The 25,551-nt window shown below is 42.5% G+C and overlaps 1 protein-coding gene across 2 annotated transcripts; it reads right to left on the reverse strand.

Annotated features, from left to right (window-relative positions):
- Positions 1–4,534: 4,534 nt before the first annotated feature.
- Positions 4,535–25,551, reverse strand: nat16l (N-acetyltransferase 16, like). 2 transcript variants are annotated; one of them, XM_014207188.2, is made up of 5 exons: positions 25,457–25,551; positions 19,703–19,901; positions 19,420–19,529; positions 19,132–19,255; positions 4,535–5,614 (listed from the first exon to the last, which is right to left on the reverse strand). In XM_014207188.2, the coding sequence occupies exons 2-5, from the start codon at positions 19,889–19,891 to the stop codon at positions 5,033–5,035; spliced, it is 1,005 nt and encodes a 334-aa protein (XP_014062663.1). In that variant the 5' UTR covers positions 19,892–19,901; positions 25,457–25,551; the 3' UTR covers positions 4,535–5,032. The 2 variants fall into 2 exon arrangements, with proteins under 2 accessions (XP_014062663.1, XP_045577803.1); XM_045721847.1 differs by lacking the exon at positions 25,457–25,551 and adding an exon at positions 23,461–23,509.

Raw genomic sequence — 25,551 nt, forward strand, 5'->3', positions numbered from 1 at the left:
GCACACACGCACACACACACACACACACACACACACACACACACACACACGCACACACACAGACGCACACACACAGACGCACGCACGCACACACGCACACACACGCACACACACACACACACACACACACACACACACACACACACACACACACACACACCAATACCACCCTGACAGCTTTACTGACTGACTCTACTGCCCACTAGAGGTGGGGACTGCAGTCCATTCATAAAAACAGATGGGGGGAGGGAAGAAAATAATCAGAATCACCTAAATTCACCAAATACATTTGAATGTGCAAGAATTTGACTCTGTGAAATGGTGCTGCCACAATAAACAGAATACACAGACAGACAATAAATATGTGTGTGTATGTCATACATAAGATGAGGCCTCGCTCCGAGCCCCTATTAAACAATGCAGGCTTCCTACTCGTGGAAATTCTACGCTTGACCACTGCTACACGCCTTTTAGACACGGGTATAAGGCCGTCTCCCACCCTCCTTTCAGTAAATGACCATGATGACAATTTGCTGATCCCTGTCTACAAACAAAGACTCAAGAGGGAAGCTCCGGGGGTCAGGTCTGTACACCGTTGGTCCGACCAATCAGAATAGATGATGTGATACTGATAGTGTCTTTCAAAACAGACCCAGATCAAAACCCATGGATTGATAGCAGCCTTGTAGGGAAACTGCTACTTATAAACACGGCAAGGTGACCTGGGGACAATAGTATGGTTAAACAGTACAATTACGACGTGCGCAGATCGATAAAGATGGCGGAACACAAGTACAGGGAAAAAAGTAGAGGAGCAATTCAACGGTTCAGACACGAGGCGTACGTGGCAGGGTCTCCTAACGATCACGGATTGCAAAAAAGAAAGCCGTCCACGTCGCAGACATCCTACCGGACGAGCTTAACACTTTCTCCTCACGCTTCGAGGACAACGACGACTCTGAGCTGCCGAGAGCCCCCGAGGAAAACGAGGGCTATGTACTTCAGTAAGTCATTCAAACGTGTCAACCCTCGCAAGGCTGCCGAGCCAGACGGCATCTCTAGCTCAGGCCGCTATCCCCACCTGCTTCAAGGTGTCCACTGTCATCCCTGTGCCCAAGAAGTGCAAAGCAACTGAACTGACAACCGTCCCGTAGCACTCACCTCCGTCATCATGAACTGCTTCGAGAGGCTAGTCAAAGACCATATCACCTTGGTAGGCGGAATTGGAGACAAGCGGGTGTGGAGTTGCTGTGTGGGAGATAGAAAGATACAAGTTTTTTTTTTAAAGTCTAAATAAAACATAATAAAAAGTACATTTGAATGACACTGAGGGGCAGTGTTTTTACAACTAATGCCGGTTTGCCTGAGGCTGATGCCGTGCAGGTGATATGTACACATATACACACACTCTCATTCAAATAAACACATACAAGAACACACACATACATGTAATAGTGCCAGACATGCACACAAACATATACAGTAGGCATTGCTGTTATGATTTTAGTTGTCCTTGATGTCCTTTGTTTTAAATGTATTATTTTGTTTTATTATTTTCTTGCGTTGTTGTTTGCTGTTTTCTTCTGTCTTTTCCTTTTTTCTCTTTAGTTCATTCTCTTGGTTGTTGGTGCATTGGGGGGTTCTCGGGGGGGAATGGAATTAATTGTATTTTTTATTTTTCTTCTTGGGTGGGGGCTGTGGGAGGGGTCTCGAATGGTTGAGGGACAGCTATTGGGGAGCTGTGGGGGGGATCTTGGAGGCTTTGGGTTCATGTTTTTTGGCCTGGTGGTAGATCGGTCAACGTGCCATTGAGCAGGTCATTGACCTGGATGCTTCTGTGTGTCGCTCTGAATGGGAATCTGTTGGATGACTGGTAGGATGTAGTTGTTGAGCGGCTTCACTGCAAGTATATTGTATGTTTCGAATATTCACGAAATAAAATAAAAAAGACCATATCACCTCGCCCACCACGCTGACAAATCCACGGACTATGCAATCGCCATTGCACTGCACACTGCCCTCACCCACCTGGACAAAAGGAATGCACATGTGAGGATGCTGTTCATCGACTACAGCTCGGCCTTCAATACCACAGTGTCCTTGAAGCTCACTGCAAAGCTCACAGCCCTGGGACTGAACTTAGGTCTTGGACATCCTGATGGGCTGCCCCCAGGCGGTTAAGGTAGGCAACGTTACCTCCTCGACACTGATTCTCAACACGGGGGCCCCACAATGGTGCGTCCTCAGTCCCCTCTTGTACTCTCTGTATACCCATGACTGCGTGGCATCACACAGTACCAACTCCATCATCAAGTTTGCTGACGACACAACAGTAGTAGGCCTGATTGCCAACAATGATGAAAAGGCCGACAAGGAGGTAGACACTCTGACGGCGTGGTGCCAGGTAAACAACCACTCCCTCAACGTCAGCAACAACAAAAGAGCTGGGGGTTTGGTCGTGATTGACCTGAACAATTTTGCCAGCGGGGAGTCTTTGGAAGAGACCAGGGTAGAATGGAACAGCAATGATCTTTCCTGCACATTGACCTTTCCCTAGAGCTGTCCAGGACCTAAACGGAGGGCAGGTGGTAGCTGATAACCCTCTCAGCAGACCGGACAATCCTTTGCAGTTTGCCCTTGGACCGGGCAGACGTATTCCCTAACCAGACAGTGATCGAGGATGTGAGGATGGAATCTATTGCTGTGTTTACACAGGCAGCCCAATTCTGATCTTTTTTCCACTAATTAGTCTTTTGACCAATCACATCAGATCTTTTCAAATCAGATCTTTCTCAGAGCTGATCTGACGGTCAAAAGACCAACGAACGAAAAAAAGATCCGAATTGGGCTGCCTGTGTCGAACCATATCAGTATTGTCTGTGAGAGTTTGATAGCGATAGTCATAAGTTAAGACGTGCAGGTAGAGGATCTGACACACCAAGCTTATTCTGTAGACATGTATTAGAAATGATAAAGCTCTATCCTTTCCTATATTGCCTTAGCAAGGCTTTTACAATACACCAGGTATAATTGAAGAGGTAAGTCTAATATTATTGTTCCTCCTTTCCTTATATACTTTATTCTGTTTTATCCTTTGCTACTGTTTATGTTACCCCTGCCAGTACTTTATTTTGTTCCAAATAAAACCACATGAAAACACCACACAGCCCGTTGAGAGCTACACTGCCTAGGTTGCGCCTAATTGAACAACAATGTAACTAAATGTATGAACGCTATGTTACTCACAGAGCTATTTTGGATAGTAATGTTCTTTAATTCTCTTTGGGATCCAATTAGCCCTTCTAATTCGGTAAATACATATGTAAAGTGTTTTAGTATTCAGGAACAAGCACTCAACACACACACACACACACACACACACACACACACACACACACACACAAACACACACGTTTTACCCTGGTTGAGAAGGAGGGAATGGAGTGTGTTTCTGATTGAACAGACAGACACCTAAACGCTGAAAGCTCTGTCCTCCAACCAAGGACCTTCCTTTTAACTACAATATATACTTTACTTTACTATACTATACACCATCCTGTTTCATTGGTAACTGTCAGATAACAACTGCCATTAAGATATACAGGTACTGTACAGTACATCTCAAATCAAATCAAATGTTATTGGTCACAGTCACGACTCCTACCGAAGGTGGCTTCCCTTCCTGTTCGGGTGGCACTCGGCGGTCGTCGTCACCGGCCTACTAGCTGCCACTGATTCCTTTCCCCCTTTCTGTTTATTGGTCTCACCTGTTTTGCTGATTAGTTGGGTTATTTTAGCCAGTTGGCCCCCCTGCTCTGTGTGCGGGATTGTTTGGGTGTGGCTACTGTGCACGCTTCAGTTTTTCATGTGTTCGGTCGTGGGCTTTTCTCCGGACTGTTTCAGTCCCCAGTGTTTGGGGCATTTGTTTTGTGAGCCTATTAAAGCACTACCCGGTACTCTCTGCTTCCTGCGCCTGACTTCGCACCCACTACACCCAGAGCCTTACAGTCACATACACATGCTTAGCAGATGTTATTGCGAGTGTAGCGAAATGCTTGTCTGGTCTGGTGTGACGTCAATTATGATTTCACACATATTGATATGCTACAGAAGTTACTGGCTGATAATGTATCATAAACTAAAGCCACTGGATACAATTGTATTATAAGATAATGAAGAGTCAGTAACCATGCATTCATTGTCTTACAGAGAAAGATCATTGAGTTTACTGGAGCCCCAATATCCAGCTCTTTTCTCTGTGAGATGTAGTGAGTCAGTAACCATGTTTTGTGAGAGCCACTGTACGGTAGTCTTCATTCAGTTCATTGAGTTCAATTATCTGAATCAACTTTTACCTACAGTACTGAATAACAGACATACTGTATCGATTAGACAGCAACTGGGACACATAGAAGTGCTTTTATTCATGTTTTCCATGGCCCTTTCATTGCAGCTGACACACGCACACGCAAGCACAAAAACACACACACACACACAGTTATAAATGGATACAGTAATGAGAGAGAGACAGAGAGAGAAAGAGAATGATCAGTGACATTCTATTCATTTATTCTTATTGATACTGATTTGCATTTCATAGTCATGATGAATCACAGTGATTTGGTAGACTTGTCTTTACAAAAATGTATAATGATTAAATAAGAAAACATTTATTCCTGTAATGCCCCATTATAAATTCTTGCATCATCCCAATCGTTTTTTAAAAATCATATTAACTTCTAAAGTGCTGGCTTTGTGCCAATCAATCAATTAAATCAATATAAAAAGTATGTTACATACTGTATGATATATTATGTATATTGATTACATGGTATGTTTAGGGGGGTATGTTTAGTCTTGTCCCTAGCACTACACAGCTGATTCAAATAATCTAAGCAAGATAATGTGGAAAACCCTTCTCTAAGTCTCGTGTGCGCACTTTCTCACTGTCCTCTCTTTTGCTATCCTCTGTTCATCTATCTCTCTCCCTCCATCTTTCTCTCCCTCTCTTTCTCATCCTCTCCACATCTCCTCACATCCCTCTCTCCAGAAACAGTTGTTCCCAGTACTCTCTACACCTCCTCACCCCTGTGTATCCCTCACAGAACTCCCTCAACCCCTCCCATAGCGACTTATTCAGATACACATGAACCATCACCCTCCCCTTCACCTCCCTCCTCTCACTCACTTTCTCAAAATGGCCGGCAAGTGCCCTCTTTGCTGAAACTAGATCAGTTCCAAACATATCGATATTGAATCTCAGCGATCCTCCCTTGTACGGGATTGGATAAGGCGGAGTGTAAAAGCTGAGGAAGGCAGGTCTTTCCGGCTTGTCGGCCAACCAGGTGAGGTTTCGCCTTGCTAAGATCTCAAGGTTTCCTTTGATTGGTTGTAAGGGCTGCCAGTCTTGGATAATGGCACCACCAGGAAGTTGAACCCTGGAGGGGAGTTCAGGATCAAGGAGGATGTTCTTCAGTTGTTGCTCATCCTCTATCAGAACCATTTGAGGGACGGACACACCTGGCTCACTTCCTGTGGTGGAATGTAGTTTGTTCCTCAGGTGTGAGATGAAACCCTCGAAACTGTCGGCCTCCCCGATGAATGAGAGAGCAGCCTAGAGAGAGAGAGAGAGACAGAGGGAGATTGAGAGGGGATGGGGTGGAGAGAGAGGGGGGGAGGGAGATAATGAGGGAGTGGGAGAGAGAAATTAAGAGAGAGAAAGAAAAAGAGTGGGTGAAAACAGTGCACAGCACTATAGACGAGGGGGATGAAGCGGAGGTAGATGTAAAAAGAAGAAAAAGAGGGGTGGTTTGATACCTGAATTACGAGTCCATTGTGGTGTTTGTCACCTTGTGAAAGGTGCAGCAATAGTTGTGTGTGTGTGTGTGTGTGTATCTGTGTGTGCGTGCAAGTCTCTTAGCAATAGAAGCACAGCCTATCCCAAACAAGCTCCCTCAGAAACTCAATGAATAAATCATCCATTCAACTTTATTGGCCCATAGGCCTGAGGTCAAAAGTAGAGCACTATATGGAACAGGTTCCATTTGGGACGCACACTTTGACTCATTAGATATAACCTGTCTCCATGTGGTCCGCGGCCCTCAATGGGACTACTGCTGCAATAAACCAGTCTAAGTGTTTCCATTAGTACACAGCACTGTTTCGTATTGTATTCACCACACCAGTACCCATGTCACAGGCTACATCCCAAATGGCACCCTATTCGCACTGTAGTGCACTGGAGCCCTATGGGCCTAGGTCAAAAGTAGTGCACTATATAGGGGATAGGGTGCCATTTAGGACAGAGACACATGCTGTTTCTTCCATTAGTCAGGTGTTCTTTGAAAGGCAGTTGTATAGAGCACCACACAGCCACACGCTGAGACAGACTTTTAACCACTGTGTTTCCAGGTATGACATTTGGGCTGGTTTCTAGGAAGAAATAGGAAATGCAGACAGACCGTCTGCACATTTGCCTTTCAAAAGGCTTTGACACAGAAGTAAAAATTCTAAAAGAATTCAGAGAAATACAATTTACAGAAGTACTGACTATTTCAACCACTTTTATCAATAGAATAATATTGTCTGCACAGAAGGAGGAGCAGCAGGTATTCAAATACAATTCAGAGAAGTACTGTGAATCCACTTTGAGATTATGTAAGGCAATGTACACACTGTGTAATGTACACATTTTTTGACTGGGTGAACTCAGCAGAAGGTTGCTAGAAGATTATTATCCCAAAGGTGCATTTCGTCGATTAATTAATGTCACTAAGGTTAGGGTTGTGCCAGAAGGTGGACACTAGGGTTAGGGTTGTGCCAGAAGGTGGACACTAGGGTTAGGGTTGTGCCAGAAGGTGGACACTAGGGTTAGGGTTGAGCCAGAAGGTGGACACTAGGGTTAGGGTTGTGCCAGAAGGTGGACACTAGGGTTAGGGTTGTGCCAGAAGGTGGACACTAGGGTTAGGGTTGTGCCAGAAGGTGGACACTAGGGTTAGGGTTGAGCCAGAAGGTGGACACTAGGGTTAGGGTTGTGCCAGAAGGTGGACACTAGGGTTAGGCTTGAGCCAGAAGGTGGACACTAGGGTTAGGGTTGAGCCAGAAGGTGGACACTAGGGTTAGGGTTGAGCCAGAAGGTGGACACTAGGGTTAGGGTTGAGCCAGAAGGTGGACACTAGGGTTAGGGTTGAGCCAGAAGGTGGACACTAGGGTTAGGGTTGAGCCAGAAGGTGGACACTAGGGTTAGGGTTGAGCCAGAAGGTGGACACTAGGGTTAGGGTTGAGCCAGAAGGTGGACACTAGGGTTAGGGTTGAGCCAGAAGGTGGACACTAGGGTTAGGGTTGAGCCAGAAGGTGGACACTAAGGTTAGGGTTGTGGTTAATGTTAGTATAAGAATATTTTGAAGATAAATGCACAACGCAGAGAATGAGAGGACTAGGATTAACGATCAATAGGAGTTGGTTTTCAGTTTAACATCGGTTTAGGATCTGTGGGATGTCAGTCTTGAACTCAGAGCTATGTGTGCTACATTCTGTAAATTGAGTCAGAGGCAGGATGCTTGATATTTGGTCATTGGCTCAATTGTCCTGCAAGGACTTCTGATTGGTCAACCCCAGCAACATCTTGATTTGTCCTCTCTGAATAAACCTATTTTTCTCCCCCTGATTTGCTTTGGAGTTTGTGTTATTGAAGAACAACATAAATTGCTAACACTTGGTGCCGTGACCCGGATGAATTGGTCTGAACAACAACAAGAAAAACGTATCAACTGTGTGTTGATCCAGAGGAAAGAGAAAAGACAGTGTGCAACCCACTTTGGGGAGTCAACTCTTAATCTCCTGATTGATGGCAGAGATGCTGGTTGAGTCTAGACCAATATCATTTTAAAAGAACAAAATCAGGTTAAAATAGTGCATGCAATAAGTAATATGTATCTGAGTTTAGTCCTTTGTTTACTCTATTAAAAGGTTTGAGGCCGTACTCTATTAAAAGGTTTGAGGCCTTACTCTATTAAAAGGTTTGAGGCCTTACTATTAAAAGGTTTGAGGTCTTACTCTATAAAAGGTTTGAGGCCTCTGTTTTTGTGAAACCTTCTTGTTGTACAGAAGTGAGTTGCTAGTGAAGTAGCAATTTTTACACATGTGGTAAATGTAAGCCTTGTAAGCATTCAACAAGGTTTGAGTGAACATAGGTTATGGGTAGCCAGGCCCTACAGAAACAATTTGTGTTCTAGAAGAGGTTTGGGTCCTCAAAAGGGGACCCACATGGGTTAAATAAATATATAAAAATAGAGATATATATTATACAACTTTTGAAGTTAATGTAATGTTATTGTTAATTGAGAAAACCACTCTGGAAAAGGGTGTAACAACTCTTTCTCTTGAGCATGAAAGAGATTTTAAATTCACTGTCTAGCCATTTCAAAGTAGAGCAGGAGACACGGGTGGAAAAAGTCCGACGTGACCTCTGTCCCCTCTATCTATTCTCGCACTGAATTGGGCAAGGCAGATCAGGTTTCAAGCAACTGGTCAGCACTGCCTGTCTTTGAGTCAACAGATTCTGACAGCAGTGACAAACGATGTCTTAGGCCAACCAGGACACAGGCTGTAAAAGGAAGTAAAGACAAACTTCTAGAGACAGTAATCACACATGAATCAGCATCTCCAAAACAGTTGGATGAATGGTCGAAAACTTTTAAGCATCCACGAGACGTGGTTATCAGAGTTGTGCAGGTTCCGAGTGAAACCAACAACATTATTCGTTCAGTAAAAGAGAAAGCTGGTGTATGTCATTGTTGCGGGATTTTTGGTCACTGGCAATGAGAATGTCGGAAAAGAAAATGTGATTTTATGAGAAGTGGCCAGGAGAAGAAGGGTCCGTCTTAGGGAAAATGGAATCAAGACAACAGCCCCAATAACACAATACTTGTGCAGAAATGTAAGAAGCTCTCTCTGGCTCAGCAGCACAGTTTGCTAGATGCTGTGGAGGTAAACTAATAGACTCCTTCTTATGTCCCATCTCAGCTGGTATATGAAATAGGATGGAATATATATGAACACGATGGTGTACTTTGCAACTTTGCAGTAGATTTTTTTGTAGATAAGGGTGCTGAAGCCACTGTATTTCCCATATCTTATGCAAAACATACAGTGGGGAGAACAAGTACTTGATACACTGCCGATTTGGCAGGTTTTCCTACTTACAAAGCATGTAGAGGTCTGTAATTGTTATCATAGGTACACTTCAACTGTGAGAGACAGAATCTAAAACAAAAATCCAGAAAATCACATTGTATGATTTTTAAGTAATTAATTTGCATTTTATTGCATGACATAAGTATTTGATCACCTACCAACCAGTAAGAATTCCGGCTCTCACAGACCTGTTAGTTTTTCTTTAAGAAGCCCTCCTGTTCTCCACTCATTACCTGTATTAACTGCACCTGTTTGAACTCGTTACCTGTATAAAAGACACCTGTCCACACACTCAATCAAACAGACTCCAACCTCTCCACAATGGCCAAGACCAGAGAGCTGTGTAAGGACATCAGGGATAAAATTGTAGACCTGCACAAGGCTGGGATGGGCTACAGGACAATAGGCAAGCAGCTTGGTGAGAAGGCAACAACTGTTGGCGCAATTATTAGAAAATGGAAGAAGTTCAGGATGACGGTCAATCACCCTCGGTCTGGGGCTCCATGCAAGATCTCACCTCGTGGGGCATCAATGATCATGAGGAAGGTGAGGGATCAGCCCAGAACTACACGGCAGGACCTGGTCAATGACCTGAAGAGAGCTGGGACCATAGTCTCAAAGAAAACCATTAGTAACACACAACGCCGTCATGGATTAAAATCCTGCAGCGCACGCAAGGTCCCCCTGCTCAAGCCAGCACATGTCCAGGCCCGTCAGAAGTTTGCCAATGACCATCTGGATGATCCAGAGGAGGAATGGGAGAAGGTCATGTGGTCTGATGAGACAAAAATAGAGCTTTTTGGTCTAAACTCCACTCGCCGTGTTTGGAGGAAGAAGAAGGATGAGTACAACCCCAAGAACACCATCCCAACCGTGAAGCATGGAGGTGGAAACATCATTCTTTTCTGCAAAGGGGACAAGACGACTGCACCGTATTGAGGGGAGGATGGATGGGGCCATGTATCGCGAAATCTTGGCCAACAACCTCCTTCCCTCAGTAAGAGCATTGAAGGTGGGTCGTGGCTGGGTCTTCCAGCATGACAACGATCCGAAACACACAGCCAGTGAGACAGATATGAAACAGACCAAACCATTATCAATTTCTATTGGTCCAATGAAGATTGATGCAGGAATCTACAGTTCAGAACCATGCTATTTGGACTATGAAGAAAAATGAGTGTGGAACTTTGGATATCGAATCAGTGTGCTTGACAGGTGTTGCCCCACCTTGCACAAAACAATATCCCATTAGCAAGGAAGCTATGGACGCTACTAAAGTAGTGAGTAAAGAACTATGGGACATGGGTATAGTTGATAAGACACCATGTAATCCAGCTACTCTGATGCTTCCTCCAGATACCACATTACTTGAACACGACTGTTGTGAGTCATTTTGGATCAGCTCTCTGATGGGTTTATAGAGTCATTCGTTGGAAAACCCTGAGTTTATCTTATACACAGACGGTTCAAGCATTGTGGGGGGAGGTGTGAGGCAGGCTGGGCATAGGTAGTTACTACAATGGACAATGTGATAATACAAGGCACGTTAGATTTGAGAATAGCAGATGTTCACTTTATGAGTGACACAATGCTTACCTATTGCATACAACTCATAGATCACAGATCACTGCACCTGTACATAGCTCATCTGTAATATAGCCCATCCAACTACCTCATCCCCATACTGCATTTATTTATTTATCTTGCTCCTTTGCACCACAGTATCTCTACTTGCACATTCATCTTCTGCACATCTACCATTCCATTGTTTACAGTTTTTCTCAATTGTTTACACACAAATACTGGTACTTGAGACACAATGACCACAACATGTAACTCATGCACCAACCCCCTGAACCAATTCTGCTAAACTACAAGCACAATTCCTGCTTTATACTCAAATTGCAGTTCTAAAACACACTTTTTTCTAAACACTACACACAATTCTTTGCATTTGGCACAATTTTCATGCAGAAAATCTCTTGTTTTCACAATGAACACACTGCCATTCAAATATGCACACTGACTCATCACATGGGCAAACACCTGTCACACAGTTTTACAATTAGCAATCAGAGCCTTAGCATAAAAGGGCAACAGGTGAGCTCTTCTGTTTTGGAGCAATGGATGCCAACATTGGAAACAGAGGCAGAGCCAGAGGAGTGAGAGTAAGAGGAGGAGGACGGGGAGGACAAGGACGAGGAAGGCCAAGGACCGTAATCTCTGATGAGATCCGAGCCACTTTGGTTGATCATGTGGTCAACCATGGTCTAACAATGAGGGAGGCTGGGCAAAGAGTACAGCCAAATTTGAGCAGGTACACTGTAGCATCCATCATCCGGACATTCCGAAATGAGAATAGGTAAGAAATCTACTCTCACTAGAAAATTGCAGTACTGCATATCAATACAGTACTCAATGAGTACAGTAGTACAGTATTGCCTGTAGACTGTTCTGTAGGACTGTAAAAATAAAGTATGTTTCAAGTATTTGGGAAATGTATTCCTACTTTGTATTTACAGTATTTTACTATTTGTTTGGCAGAACTGAAAGATTACCAACACAAGGTGGTCGGGAACGTGTTCTGTCTCCTGAACAGGAAACTGAAATCATGAACATGGTCCTAGAAAATAACGCCATAACATTACGGCAAATACAAAGAAAAATAATAGAAAACAATGATATATTTCAAAATATTGATAGGGTAAGCTTATCAACACTGGACCGTGTCTTGCGCAGAAATAATCTCAGGATGAAGCAGGTCTACAGGGTGCCATTTCAACGCAATTCAGAAAGAGTCAAAGAATTGCGATATAACTATGTGCAAGTGAGTCCTATACAATCCCACAATTGATGCATACTCTCAACACTGTATAAATTATACATATTTCAGTATTGTAATCATAATGATCGTGCTTCACAATAGTGACCACTCCATGTCTATTTCTGATATTGTCATGTGTGTTTCAGAGAGTCCTTGAGCTAGAGGTGGCTGCAGTGGAGCAACAGTTCATCTTCATTGATGAGGTTGGATTCAACCTCACAAAAAGACGAAAGAGGGGAAGGAATATCATCGGCCAGCGTGCCATTGTTCAAGTCCCTGAACAGCGCGGAGGGAACATCACAATGTGTGCAGCGATTACCCACCACGGCGTCATCCATCACCATGCTACCCTTGGCCCCTACAACACCGCCCATCTGATCACATTCCTGGACACCCTACACAACACACTCATTCCACCAGATCAGGTAGATGGCCCAGAGCAGCTCAGGTACGTTGTCATTTGGGACAAGGTAAGTTTCCACAGGGCTGCTCTGGTTCGTAACTGGTTCACTGCCCACCCACGCTTTTTAGTTGTTTACCTCCCTCCATATTCTCCATTCCTCAATCCTATTGAGGAATTTTTTTCTGCCTGGAGATGGAAAGTGTATGACCGAAATCCACAAACGCGTATACCTCTTCTCCAAGCTATGGAAGACGCATGTGGAGATATAGCAGCTGATGCTTTTCATGGCTGGAATCGCCATGCTAGGCGATATTTCCCCCGCTGCTTGGCCAGGGAAAACATTGCTTGTGATGTGGATGAGGTGCTGTGGCCAGACCGCAACAGAAGAGAGGATGCAGCATATTTTTAATTTTTTTTAATTTTTTTACTGTAACTGTATACATTACATTCTTCTGTTTTGTATGTAGACCACTGTATGTGCAACTTGTATTGGTTGGGAATGGGATGTACACTGTGTACATTGTTTTTGTGGGAAAAATAATATATATTTGTTACCGTGTATTTGTGTGTTCTGAGTATTAAAAACAATATTCTCAAATATTTTACAACACACTTATGTATGTACTGTCTGTAGTAATGGCAACACTGAACCAAAACAAGGCCTAAGTCATTATGATGAATGGAGAAGAAGTGTTTTCCATTCATCATAGTGTTTTACATTGAGCACATCAGTGTTCAACTGGTTCTTATGTCTATTCATATGATGGTTTGTGTGTGTCATTTGAAAACAAAATACCATTTTGATAAGAAATAACATTGTTTTAAATGTAAAGTTTCATTTTGCTGGAGAATTGAGGGGTTTTGCCCATTGTGTGTGTGTGTTTTTTGATTTTGTGTGTAGAGTTCTGAGAATATGAGGCATGCTTTCAGAAAATGTGTGTAAACAATCGAGAAAAGCTGTAATTGCCACATTGTAATTACTTCACCACCATGGCCTATTTATTGCCTTACCTCCCTTATCCTACCTCATTTGCACACACTGTATCTAGACTTTTTCTACTGTATTATTGGCGGTATGCTTGTTTATTCCATGTGTAACTCTGTGTTGTTGTATGTGTCGAACTGCTTTTGTTTATCTTGGCCAGGTCGCAGTTGTAAATGAGAACTTGTTCTCAACTAACCTACCTGGTTAAATAAAGGTGAAATAAAATAAATACAAAATAAACAACTGTCTAATGGGGAATAACTCCCGAGGGGGGACATAACGTAGTGCCAGGACAGTGGGTGATGGTAAAGAAATACGTGACAGACACATTAGGGCCAAAATGGGAAGGTCCTTATTAAGTTTTGCTCGTAACGAGGTCAGCAGTAAAAGTTCAGGGAAAATCACGATGGATACATGTCATTCATTGCAAGGTTGTCCATATTCATTGCAAGGTTGTCCATTTTGATGACAAAGCGGAGCCTGGAGAATAAAGAACTGATTGATTAGCAATCGGGGGCCAATCTCGGGTGAAGAAGCATTGTAAGATGATCAGAACCTGATAAGCTTCTATGTTGTACACCGCAGTCGTCATATTAGGGATATCTAGGTGAAATGTCCAACGTTTTTCCCGAAAATTGGGACATGCTTACTTTGGGAAATCTATGTGAAATATCAATTTCTCTTAATAAAACCAGGACATGTTACTTTCACTTTTTTGTTTCCTTCGTTACAGGTTATGAGAATCTACAGTCTGAAGCAATATCCTTCGATTCAAGGACTGTACCTGAAACGATACAAGATCACCGGTGAAGTGCAGCCAGTGGAACGGAAGAAGAATTCCTCATTACCGGCAGACTGTCAGAACATCATTTTTAATAGTTATCTATGTGGGACTGATACCCGTGTGGAAGCGCTGGTCACTTTTAAAAGACTTTGTGAATGATTACCGGGACAATAGGACGATTAAATATTATCGTCTTGCAGACAAGTGAAAGATGTTTGAAATCATTTTTCTTGTGAGTTTTCTCCTAATACAGGATGTTTCCATTTCTAACACAGAGATGCATCAGCAGGATGAGGGACACTCGGGCGTCAATACGTTTCTAGCTCTCTCTCTACACTATGCCACAGTAGTCAATCAAAGTAGTTGTTGGGTTTGTACGTATGCTCCATTCACATCAAGGGCAGGTATTCCATTAAGGGTTATTCCTTTTAACCAGAGTGAAACGTTGGGTATATGGCGAGATGTTGATTGGTATAAGGCGATTGTTTGTACTAATTTGGGTGAGAATGTCGAGTATCAACATGCGAGAGTACCTAGTTCTGCAGTACCTTCCTTCATTTGAGATTACCAATGACACTAATCCTCGACCACCTTACCTAGTTATTACACATGCCCCTGTTGGGGGATATGTTTTAATAGGTCACTCTCTCAGGACGCCTTCGTCAAAGTAAGACAGAGTAAGTGTGATCAGACAACAGATCTACCTATCTGCCTGTGACAGTACTAAGGCTCAGTAATGGCACTATGACTACTTTTTATGCCAATACCTTGGGTAATATCATCAATAATGGTATGATAGCTCCTAATGGGACTTACTTTATCTGTGGATCCTATGCCTATTCCTGGTTACCAAAGTTGTGGCAAGGGTCATGTTATTTGGGATATGTTGTACTGCATGTAAGACATTCAGCGAATTCTCCTTTTTCACACCGTCATAAACGTGTGATTCAGGAAACGGAGAGATTCTTTGCGATTGCTTTTCCATCTTATGGTATTTCTGAAATAGCACGGGAAGTTATTAAATATGGCTAGCTCTTTGGAAATCCTAGCTAATAGTACAGTTGAGAGTCTTGCGTTAATTACAGCTGAGATGGTTGCCATTCGGACTGTGGTGATGCAAAATCGTTTGGCCCTGGGCTATCTTCTGTCCGCACAAGGGGTTACATGTGCCGTTATTGGTGTTGAATGCTGTACTTACATTCCTGATAATTCTGAGGAAATAACTAACCTAATCCAAAAGATCAGGACTGAGGGCGCTAAAATACCATGATTACAATTCCAGATGATTTAGGCTTAGTCATGTGGTTGTCTTCCACATTTGGTACATGGGGAAGTTTTTAGGTGAGCATGATATTTCTAATAGTGGGAGTTGTGGTTATTTCTCTTATCCTCATCCAGATTATCAAGTGTGCTATTGCCCGATGTTTGGCTGCTAAAATCCGACGGTTACGTGATAGGGGATATCATAAGATTCATCAACCGTGTCCTTTTGGAGATGGGTGTCAGCGGTGTTCACAGGAATGTGGTGGGGATCATAAGGGTCTTCATCATCACACCAAGCCTCATGATTGTGGTCAACGTGCCTGTGGTAACTATCCTCGGTGCTGTAGTGAACCATGCACCTCTCAGCTGTGGTATCACAACTGTTCATACCTGTCTTCTACAACTTTGTGTGAAATCTATTTCTTATTGCAACGGCAAGTACAATATGCCCTTTGTGTTTTAACGTCAATGATTTTATGTTTACTGCTAATGTTTTTTATTCTGTCTATTTTTTCATGTTTTCTATGTTTTCTAAAAATACATTTTATCTAGATGTACTTTTTAAATGGTCTAGGGGGGAAATATAAGAATATTTTGAAGATAAATACACAAGGCAGAGGACGAGAGGAATTTTTGGTTTTCAGTTCAACATCTGTTTAGGATCTCTGGGATGTCAGTCTTGAACTCAGAGCTATGTGTGCTATGTTCTGTACATTGAGCCGGGGGCAGGATTCTTGTTATTTGATTATTGGCTCAGTTGTCCTGCAAGGACTTCTGATTGGTCAAGCCCAGGCTAGGGTGGGGGGTTATAAATGGCATCCTGTTCCTTTGTTCGGTGGGGAAAAGCTGAGGACAGGGGACACTGAACATCTGAACATCTACCTCCCAGCATAACACCTTGATTTGTCCTCTCTGAATAAATCTATTTGTCTCCCCCTGATTTGCTTTGGAGTTTGTGTTATTCAAGAATAACATAAATTGCTAACATTAGGGTTAGGGTTGAACCAGGATGTGGACATGAAGAAGATAGGGTTTGGGTTGTGGTTGAGGTTAGGGTAAGGTTTGAATCAGGATGTGGACATGAAGCTATAGGATTAGGTTTAAGAGGGTTTCTGTTTGTGCTGATATCAAAACTTGGGTTGCACGGGCCTATTGCAACTTCCTCCTCGGTCTGCATGTGTATATGGAAATTCAGTCTGGAGAGGGTGGGGGAACATGGGGCGGTAAGTTTTTATTCAACACTACTACAAAACATAAAACGCGCTTCTTTCTACGTCCACTTGCGTTGCAGCTGCAATGAATGAGTAGCCATGTGTATCGATAGCCCTGCATTTTTATTATTATTTGCAGCCCGTCGTGTGCGACTCGAGTTTCGCCATCAGGTGGAAGACTGTGTCCTCTCTCTCTGGTCAGTCTCACCGGAGGAAAGGAAGGAGAGAGTAGAGACCGTGAGAGGTGGACCTCTCTGCTGCTCTCTCCCTCCCTCCCATGAAACTAATGCCGTGTTAAAAAAAACTGGGAACTCGGAAGTCAGAAATCTTTGACTTCCGACTTCAGTGCATTCAAGACAACTGGGAACTGGATTAGACTGGGAAAAATCGTTTTGAACGGTTATTCAACTCGTAAACTCTAACCAAGTTCCCAGTTATCTTGAAAGCAACATGACCATCAGATGCAGGTATCATCAGTCCAGTAAAATTAAAAAGCAAATGATTAACAAATTATTCAAATTTTTTCCCAGCTATGCCTTGCAAGTGTTATTCAAACTGATCTATTTTGTTATCAAAACTCGAGTTTTGAAATATAATATGGTCTGAGAATAACAATATTGTCATATAGCCAATATGCTGTGATAATGTATTAGGCCTACTTCACAAACCTCATTCCTACAGAACTGTTTTCATTTGGTTAATGTTACATTTTTTAAGTCATGTTTTTTTCCGGAGTGGGAAATCTGCGATTTGATCTTGACTCAGAAAAGGTTGGTGACCACTGGGTTAGGGGGATCAAGTAATCTGTTCTGTGGCTGAATTCAAGTATTTTTGTTGTGTTATTAAACTATGTAACCCTTGTGTTACATAGTTTGTAACGAGAGCCCACGAGTTCTGTTAATAACAGTTCTGTTATTGACAGCGCCCCCTTTCAACCTATCACAAGACCAATAAACGGATCTCCCTTTACGACTCTGAATGGCCCTGAGGAGGTCAGGAGATAGAAGACAGATGCCTTTGGCAAGTCAGCAGACCATCTTATGATCTGTATGTGTTACTGGATAAACGAACAATCAGGATTTGAGTACTAAGAGATTGCAAGGGAGAGAAGTCAGGGACTTTTTATTCCTACTCTTTGTCACAAAGAGAAAATGGCACCAATAGCGCAAATTACATGTAAACACGTTTTATAAACACTGTATTAAACTGAAGGACTCATGACATGTTGTTATAACTTCAAATATAATGTAATATTTCTCTTCTTATCCTCCTATGTCATAAAATAAGTATAACGGACATTTTGCCGTAACATGAATGTATGCACTTTTACACAAGGAGTGTTGTGTACCTACAGGCTACGCATATCATGTTAGAGATTGTGAAACTGACTTCTGTTCAAGAAAAACATGCTATGAACACGTATGAGTAAGTCTTATACCCTGACCACACCGCTCGCACTCGCGACGCGAACGTTGCAAAATAAATGTCGAAATCTATGTTATTCAATTATTGCGTCAACGAGCGTCTGTGTTGCCAAGGGCTAAAATAGAAATCAGTTCTATTTCTGACGCAGATCGCGCTGCAAGTTCTGCCTCTCCCATCTCCTCATTGGTTTATAGAAGACGAACTGTGTTGCCGGTCGTCGTGGTAATACTATGAAAGTTAAGATGCCAATCACCATATAAGTTCAAAGATGAAAAAGCCTGGAAGGAGGAGAAATGACTAGAAACGATTCGGTTGACCGTTTTATGTGTGGGTTAAATGTCGGAGTAGAGGACCTTGTGCATTTCAGGTAAAATAACAACTCAATGTTTATATCCCAGGACAAATTAGCTAGCAAGTGCAAGCTAAGTAGCTAAATTGCCATACATGTTTAATGCTTTTCGACCTGTCCCCAAATTAATGTCATTGGTTCAGAGTTTGTTTTGATATTTTAACCTGCATGTCGTGATCGCGTTTGGTGTAGGGGGACAAAATAAATGTATGCACAATGGCGCACGATGGTGCATGCGCACATCCGGTTTGGGTTCCGTGTCAGGTTTATCTCAGGCTGGGGATGTTGTGGTGGATTGTCTTGGTGAAGGTAAGCAGGAGTCTCACAATGGGCTCTGGGAAACAGACTGAGTGGGGTGGGTAGGAGGTAGGTGGAGAGGTTAGTATTGGGGAGGGTTCAGAAGGGAAACTGTTTGGTTTTCCCTTTGTTTTGTCCGATCATCACAACTTTCTCCACCTTTACTCCTTTCTCCATAGTCACCACCTCAGAGAGGTCTTGGGGTGTATTGGGTTGGGTCCCTGTGTTGGGTTGTGGTTGAGGGTATGGGTTAGGGTTGTGGTTGAGGGTTACGGTAAACAAAACCCTTCAAACAGTTTTCTACACCACTCAGATAAAAAAGTTGAAGGTTTGTATAGTATAGTAAATTATACAGAAGTATAGTATATATTAGTATAGTATGAATTATAACTCACCCGTCTCCCTAGCTCTGTGAACTTGGATAATGTCTGTGTGGGCCCAGCTGAAGGGTCGTCAGCTTTGGTTTGTCTCTTGGTCCTGACGCTGGGATACAGCTGCTGGATGTACTGGTCAGCAAATCTGTATATGTATACATTCCGTACATTTGAATATAATTTACAATGGACTTGAGCTGTGTATGTGACGTTATTTGGTGTTTACTATGTTTGTTGCTGTTCTTTTTTGCTGTTGTGTGTAAAAAAAAAAATCAATAAACAAATAAATCCTAAAAAAGATCAGCGAACCTCTGGATAACCCCAGCCACGCCGCGACCCCTCTCGCTGGGGCACACCCTCAACCCCTCCACCACCACTGTGCACCCCTCGTCAACGATTAGACCAGACTCCAGTGCCACCTGGGGGAGAGGGGAGGGATGACGATGGATTTAGGGATGGATGGAGGAGGCAGAGGGAGGGAGGGATGGATGGTAGAGAGGGAGGGATGGAGGGAGAGATAAAGAAGGAAGAAATACGGATGGATGGAAGTAGAGAGAGAGAGTGAGAGAGAGCGAGAGCACTGCACACTGACCAATTTGCCGTCTCTGCGTCCCAGTATAACCACTCTGTCAGGCTCAGTCATCCAACTGGCATATCGATGAGGCAGGTAGTCGTTCCCTCCGTAGATTTGAACAGAAATGGACATGACGTCATCGTAGTCCTTTTGTTCAGCCACCCAGAATGTCAGGCCGTCGCTCTCCCCAACACAGCTACCTGCCATGGTTTCTGTCCTGTAAAAGTTGTTGTTTACAAAGAATGGAGTAAAGAATTATTGGCAATATATCAGTGGTCACCAACTGGTCAATCGTGATCGACTGGTTGATCTCCAAGGCATTCCTAGTCAATCGGCAAACATTTCTGTAAAAAAATAAAAAATGAAGCCTTGCATTTGTTTTTATTTGTTTTTGCTTTGTTGTTGTTGTTGTTGTTTTTAGGGGGTGTTGGTGGTAAGTGCAGCCGATTCAGCTGCCCTGCGCACTGGATAGGCCAAGTGTTCCCATTTTTTCCCCCGGAGGGTCCAGCGAGCAACTCAACTGCACTACAGGCCTACTGCTGGCCAATCGGATGGCTCAGATTACCGTGTCTGCAGTAACGCAGCAGGTGTAAAAGAAAGGTACAGCAAAGTTGATATTGTGAGATTTCAAAACGTTTAAAACCATGACTAGAGAGAGACTATCAATGAATACAGCAAAGAGCTGCTGTTTTTATGAGTGAGTTCATGTTTAACATCCAGCTCAGCACTGTCAACACTTTTTATTCAACACTTTTATGAGCAATAAAAGGCAAGCTCTTCCTAATTCCACTTGCGCTACAGCCAGCACTGCAGCTGTAATGAATGAGTAGGAAACTGTATCGATAGGCTTGCGTTGTTATTATTAGTGGCAGGGGTCTTTTTTAATATCGAGGAATATTTCACTCTCTGTTCATAGGAGTAACAACATTACAGCCCTTGCTGTCTCTGCCTGGCCTGTTCCCCTCTCTCCACTGGGATTCTCTGCCTCTAACCCTATTACAGGGGCTGAGTCACTGGCTTACTGGTGCTCTTCCTTGCCGTCCCGAGGAGGGGTGCGTCACTTGAGTGGGTTGAGTCGCTGACGTGGTCTTCCTGTGTGGGTTGGCGCCCCCCCCTTCGGTTGTGCCGTGGCGGAGATCTTTGTGGGCTATACTCGGTCTTGTCTCAGGATGGTAAGTTGGTGGTTGAAGGTATCCCTCTATTGGTGTGGGGGCTGTGCTTTGGCAAAGTGGGTGGGGTTATATCCTGCCTGTTTGGCCCTGTCCGGGGGTATCATCGGATGGGGCCACAGTGTCTCCTGACCCCTCCTGTCTCAGCCTCCAGTATTTATGCTGCAGTAGTTTATGTGTCGGAGGGCTAGGGTCAGTCTGTTATATCTGGAGTATTTCTCCTGTCTTATTCGGTGTCCTGTGTGAATTTAAGTATACTCTCTCTTTCTTTCTTTCTCTCTCTCGAAGGACCTGAGCCCTAGGACCATGCCTCAGGACTACCTGGCATGATGACTCCTTGCTGTCCCCAGTACACCTGGCCGTGCTGCTGCTCCAGTTTAAACTGTTCTGCCTGCGGCTATGGAACCCTGACCTGTTCACCGGACGTGCTACCTGTCCCAGACCTGCCGTTTTCAACTCTCTAGAGACAGCAGGAGCGGTAGAGATAGTCTCAATGATCGGCTATGAAAAGCCAACTGACATGTACTCCTGAGGTGCTGACCTGTTGCACCCTCGACAACTACTGTGACTATTATTATTTGACCATGCTGGTCATTTATGAACATTTGAACATCTTGGCCATGTTCTGTTATAATCTCCACCTGGCACAGCCAGAAGAAGACTGGCCACCCCTCATAGCCTGGTTCCTCTCTAGGTTTCTTCCTAGGTTTTGGCCTTTCTAGGGAGTTTTTCCTAGCCACCATGCTTCTACACCTGCATTGCTTGCTGTTTGGGGTTTTAGGCTGGGTTTCTGTACAGCACTTTGATATATCAGCTGATGTAAGAAGGGCTATATAAATACATTTGATTTGATTTAATTTGTGCACGAGGCAGAAATAATGCGGTGCCACTTGAGTTTTGCCATCAGCTGGAAGACGGTAGAGGTGTGCAGTTCGCAAACGATTCATTCTTTTTGAACAACGCTTTTGACCTGCTAGTGACTCGTTCATTTTAGTCGTTATTTTGGCCTGTTAGTGCTGGCCGCAATGAGTCCTTCAGCAGGATTAATGCACCCTCCTCTGGCTCCAGAGACGTGCTCCGACCACCAACTGTCTGTCATATGCGAGCAGGAAAATAGATCATGAAGATAGAAGAAAAACACATGTTTAGAACTGATAATTGATCGCATGGTGCAAGAATGACTGCAATTAATTGATTATTGAATGTTTTGTAGAACCAAAACATACATTACACAGCCTCTGCTCAACAAACTCAAACTCGAGAACGAATTGTTTTGGGGTTGCAGTTCGCGAATGACTGTGCTTATCATCTTGCCTGGCTACCCATACTCCTTGCTCTGGCCAACGCCCACGGATGTTAGTTTCTTCTCCACAATGAGAAGTATGTAGCGAATAACAGAGCAGCGGAATCATTTTGTGTGTCGTCAGGCTAATTATCATCCTCACGGCAGTCAAACAATGCATTCCGCCAAGAGTCATTCATAATCTAGTCTAGTTACGGCCACAACTAGACCTCATTTCAAATGTATCAAGAAATAATCGTGTTGGTATGCCTAGCAATCAACAAAGTATTCACACCCCATTACTTTTTCCACATTTTGTTGTGTTACAGCCTCAATTTAAAATGGACGAAATGTAGATGTTTTTGTCACTGGCCTACACATAATACCCCTAAATAAGTTCTAGAGTAAAAATTTGCTTAACAAGTCACACAGCGGACTCATGGACATGGACACATGGACTCACTGTGTGCAAAATTAGTGTTTAACATGATTTTTGAATGACTACCTCATCTCTGTACCCCACACATGCAATTATCTGTAAGGTCCCTCAATCGAGGAGTGAATTTTAAACACAGATTCAACCACAAAGACCAAGGAGGTTTGCCAATGCCTCGCAAAGAAGGGCACCTATTGGTATATTGGTAAAACAACTGAAGACATTGAATATCCCTTTGACCATGGTGAAGTAATTAATTACTCTTTGGATGGTTTATCAAAACACCCAGTCTCTACAATGATACAGCTGTCCTTCCTAATTCAGTTGCCGGAGAGGAAGGAAACCGCTCAGGGATTTCACCATGAGGCCAATGATGCCTTTAAAACACTTACAGTTTATTTGCTGTGATAGGAGAAAACTGAGGATGGATCAACAACATTGTAATTACGCCACAATAATATCAACCTAATTGACAGAGTGAAAAGAAGGAAGCTTGTACAGAATTCAAATATTCCTAAAAATGCATCCTGTTTGCAACAAGGCACTAAAGTTATAATGCAAAAAAAAAAATGTGGCCAAGCAATTAACTTATGGTCCTGAATAGAAAGCATTATGTTTGGTGCAAATCCAATACAACACATTACTAAGTACCACTCTCCATATTTTCAAGCATAGAGGTGGCTGCATCATGTTATGGGTATGCTTGTTATCGTTAAGAGATGGGGATTTTTTCAAGATAAAAATGTAATGGAATAGAGCTAAGCACAGGCAAAATCCTAGAGGAAAACTCAGTTCAGTCTGCTTTCCACCAGACACTGGGAGCTGAATTCACCTTTCAGCAGGACAATAACCTAAAACACAAGGCCAAATCTACACTGGAGTTGCTTACCAAGAAGACAGTGAATGTTCCTGAGTGGCCGAGTTACAGTTTTGACTTAAATCTTCTTGAAAATCTATGACAAGACATGAAAATGGTTGTCGAGCAATGATCAACAATCAATTTGACAGAGCTTGAAGAATTTTGAAAAGAATAATGGGCAAATATTGTACAATCCAGATGTGCAAAGGTCTTAGAAACTTACACAGAAAGACTCATAGCTGTAATTCCTGCCAACAGTGATTCTAACATGTATTGACTCAGAGGTGTGAAAACTTATGTAAATTAGATGTTTCTGTTTTTCATTTTCAATAAATTTGTAAAAATGTCTAAAAACATGTTTTCACTTTGTCGTTATGGGTATTGTGTGTAGGATGAGTGAGATAAAAACATATTTAATCCAATTTGAATAATGAATAGAAAAATGGTCTGAACAACAATGCATTGGCAGGGCAATTCAAGCAAAGCCAATATGCGGTGATAATATATTGGGCCTATAGTCTACTGCACAAACATCACTGCTACAGTACTGTTTTTAGGGTAATGTTGCATAGGCTTACATTTTTTAAGTCATTTACAAAAAAATCTGAGCAATAGATCTCGGCTTGCATTTTGACTCAGAAAGTGATCTTGACTCAGAAAAGGTTGGTGACCACTGCTATATATCATTAATTTAAAGTAAAAAAAAAATGAAATGAGAATGTTAAGTATTGCCGCTTGTTATGATCTAGTTAAATAAACGTATTTCCGGCATCTGTATGCTTGTCGATTTCTGACTTTATGCTTATGTGTCAGTGAAAGTGTTGAGGAGTAGTGAACTACATATAGTTCAACTGGTAATTTAACAACATTTTGCAGTAGCTTCCCACTGGGCAAAAACTGGTTGAATCAACATTGTTTCCACATCATTTCAACCCCCCAAAAAATATGTGATGACGTTGAATCAACGTAGAAAACGTATTCGATTTGCAAAAAGTTATCAACATAAGGGCATTTCGTCTTTTTACACCCAACTTTTAGCCTAAATCCAGTGGCATAGTGATTTTTTTGTTGTTGCTTTCATGTTGAATTCACATTAGTTGACAACTCAACCACATGTAAACCTGTGCCCAGGGGGTTGGTGGTAGTTGAACTAAATTAAAATCTAGGAAGTGTTTTCAGTAGTGAATAAAAAAAAAAAATGTAATAAAACAAAGTATTGGTGAATTAGGCAATCATTTCCTTTCTTTTTCAGCTTCACACTGGCCTATTTCTCACTTGAAACATCGTTTTTGTGTTTAATAGTTAATAGGCTAAATTACAATGTAGTGAACTACTTTTTCAAAGTAACTTAAGTTAAGTCATAGTTAAGTTGGATATCATAAGGTGAATGCACAATTTTGTAAGTCGCTCTGGATAAAAGCGTCTGCTAAATGACTTAAATGTAAATGTAAATGTAAGTCAACAGTATTTTTCTTATAGGTAGATTTAGTGTAGTTTAACTTCTTCCAGTGTGAAGTAATTGCTAACTTGGTAAACTGTATTTTCAGAGTAGCTTCCCTAACACTGATCAGTGTCCCACGTCGGTTCTAAAGCCATTCAGTGTCCTAGCTGTTACATTGCAACATCACCATCCTCAACAAGCCAAGGGTTTGCTAATTTACTGTAGGCTTGTAATCAGACAGACAGACAGCCAGACAGACAGACAGACAGACAGACAGAGAGACAGACAGACAGACAGGTGTAGTTAGACATTCAACACAGGACAATACACGCAAGGCTATGTCAGCCAATATCGAAAACTAATCAATTTTAGGCTATATAGGGATCCGTTATCAATGCACCCCAATTGTTGTTGCAATGTTCCAATAAGAAGTTGTTAAACATAGGGCTAGACTTGCAAACACTGAACATTATCACAATAGCATTCGTTTTCTCATTGCAACTTTATCCGAAAAATAATATGATAAAAAAATATTAACTTTATGTGTAAAGAATCTATATACAGAGACTGAACAACGTTTCATACCCCGTGACTTGCTTTGAGTCGCCTGGAAATCCGTCAGTTCCGTGAGTTTACAAGAATTCTGCTAGCAGCACCAAAAACAACGTCATATTTATATC

The sequence above is a fragment of the Salmo salar genome, chromosome ssa07, assembly GCF_905237065.1.
Source record: "Salmo salar chromosome ssa07, Ssal_v3.1, whole genome shotgun sequence".
Lineage (NCBI taxonomy): Eukaryota > Metazoa > Chordata > Actinopteri > Salmoniformes > Salmonidae > Salmo > Salmo salar.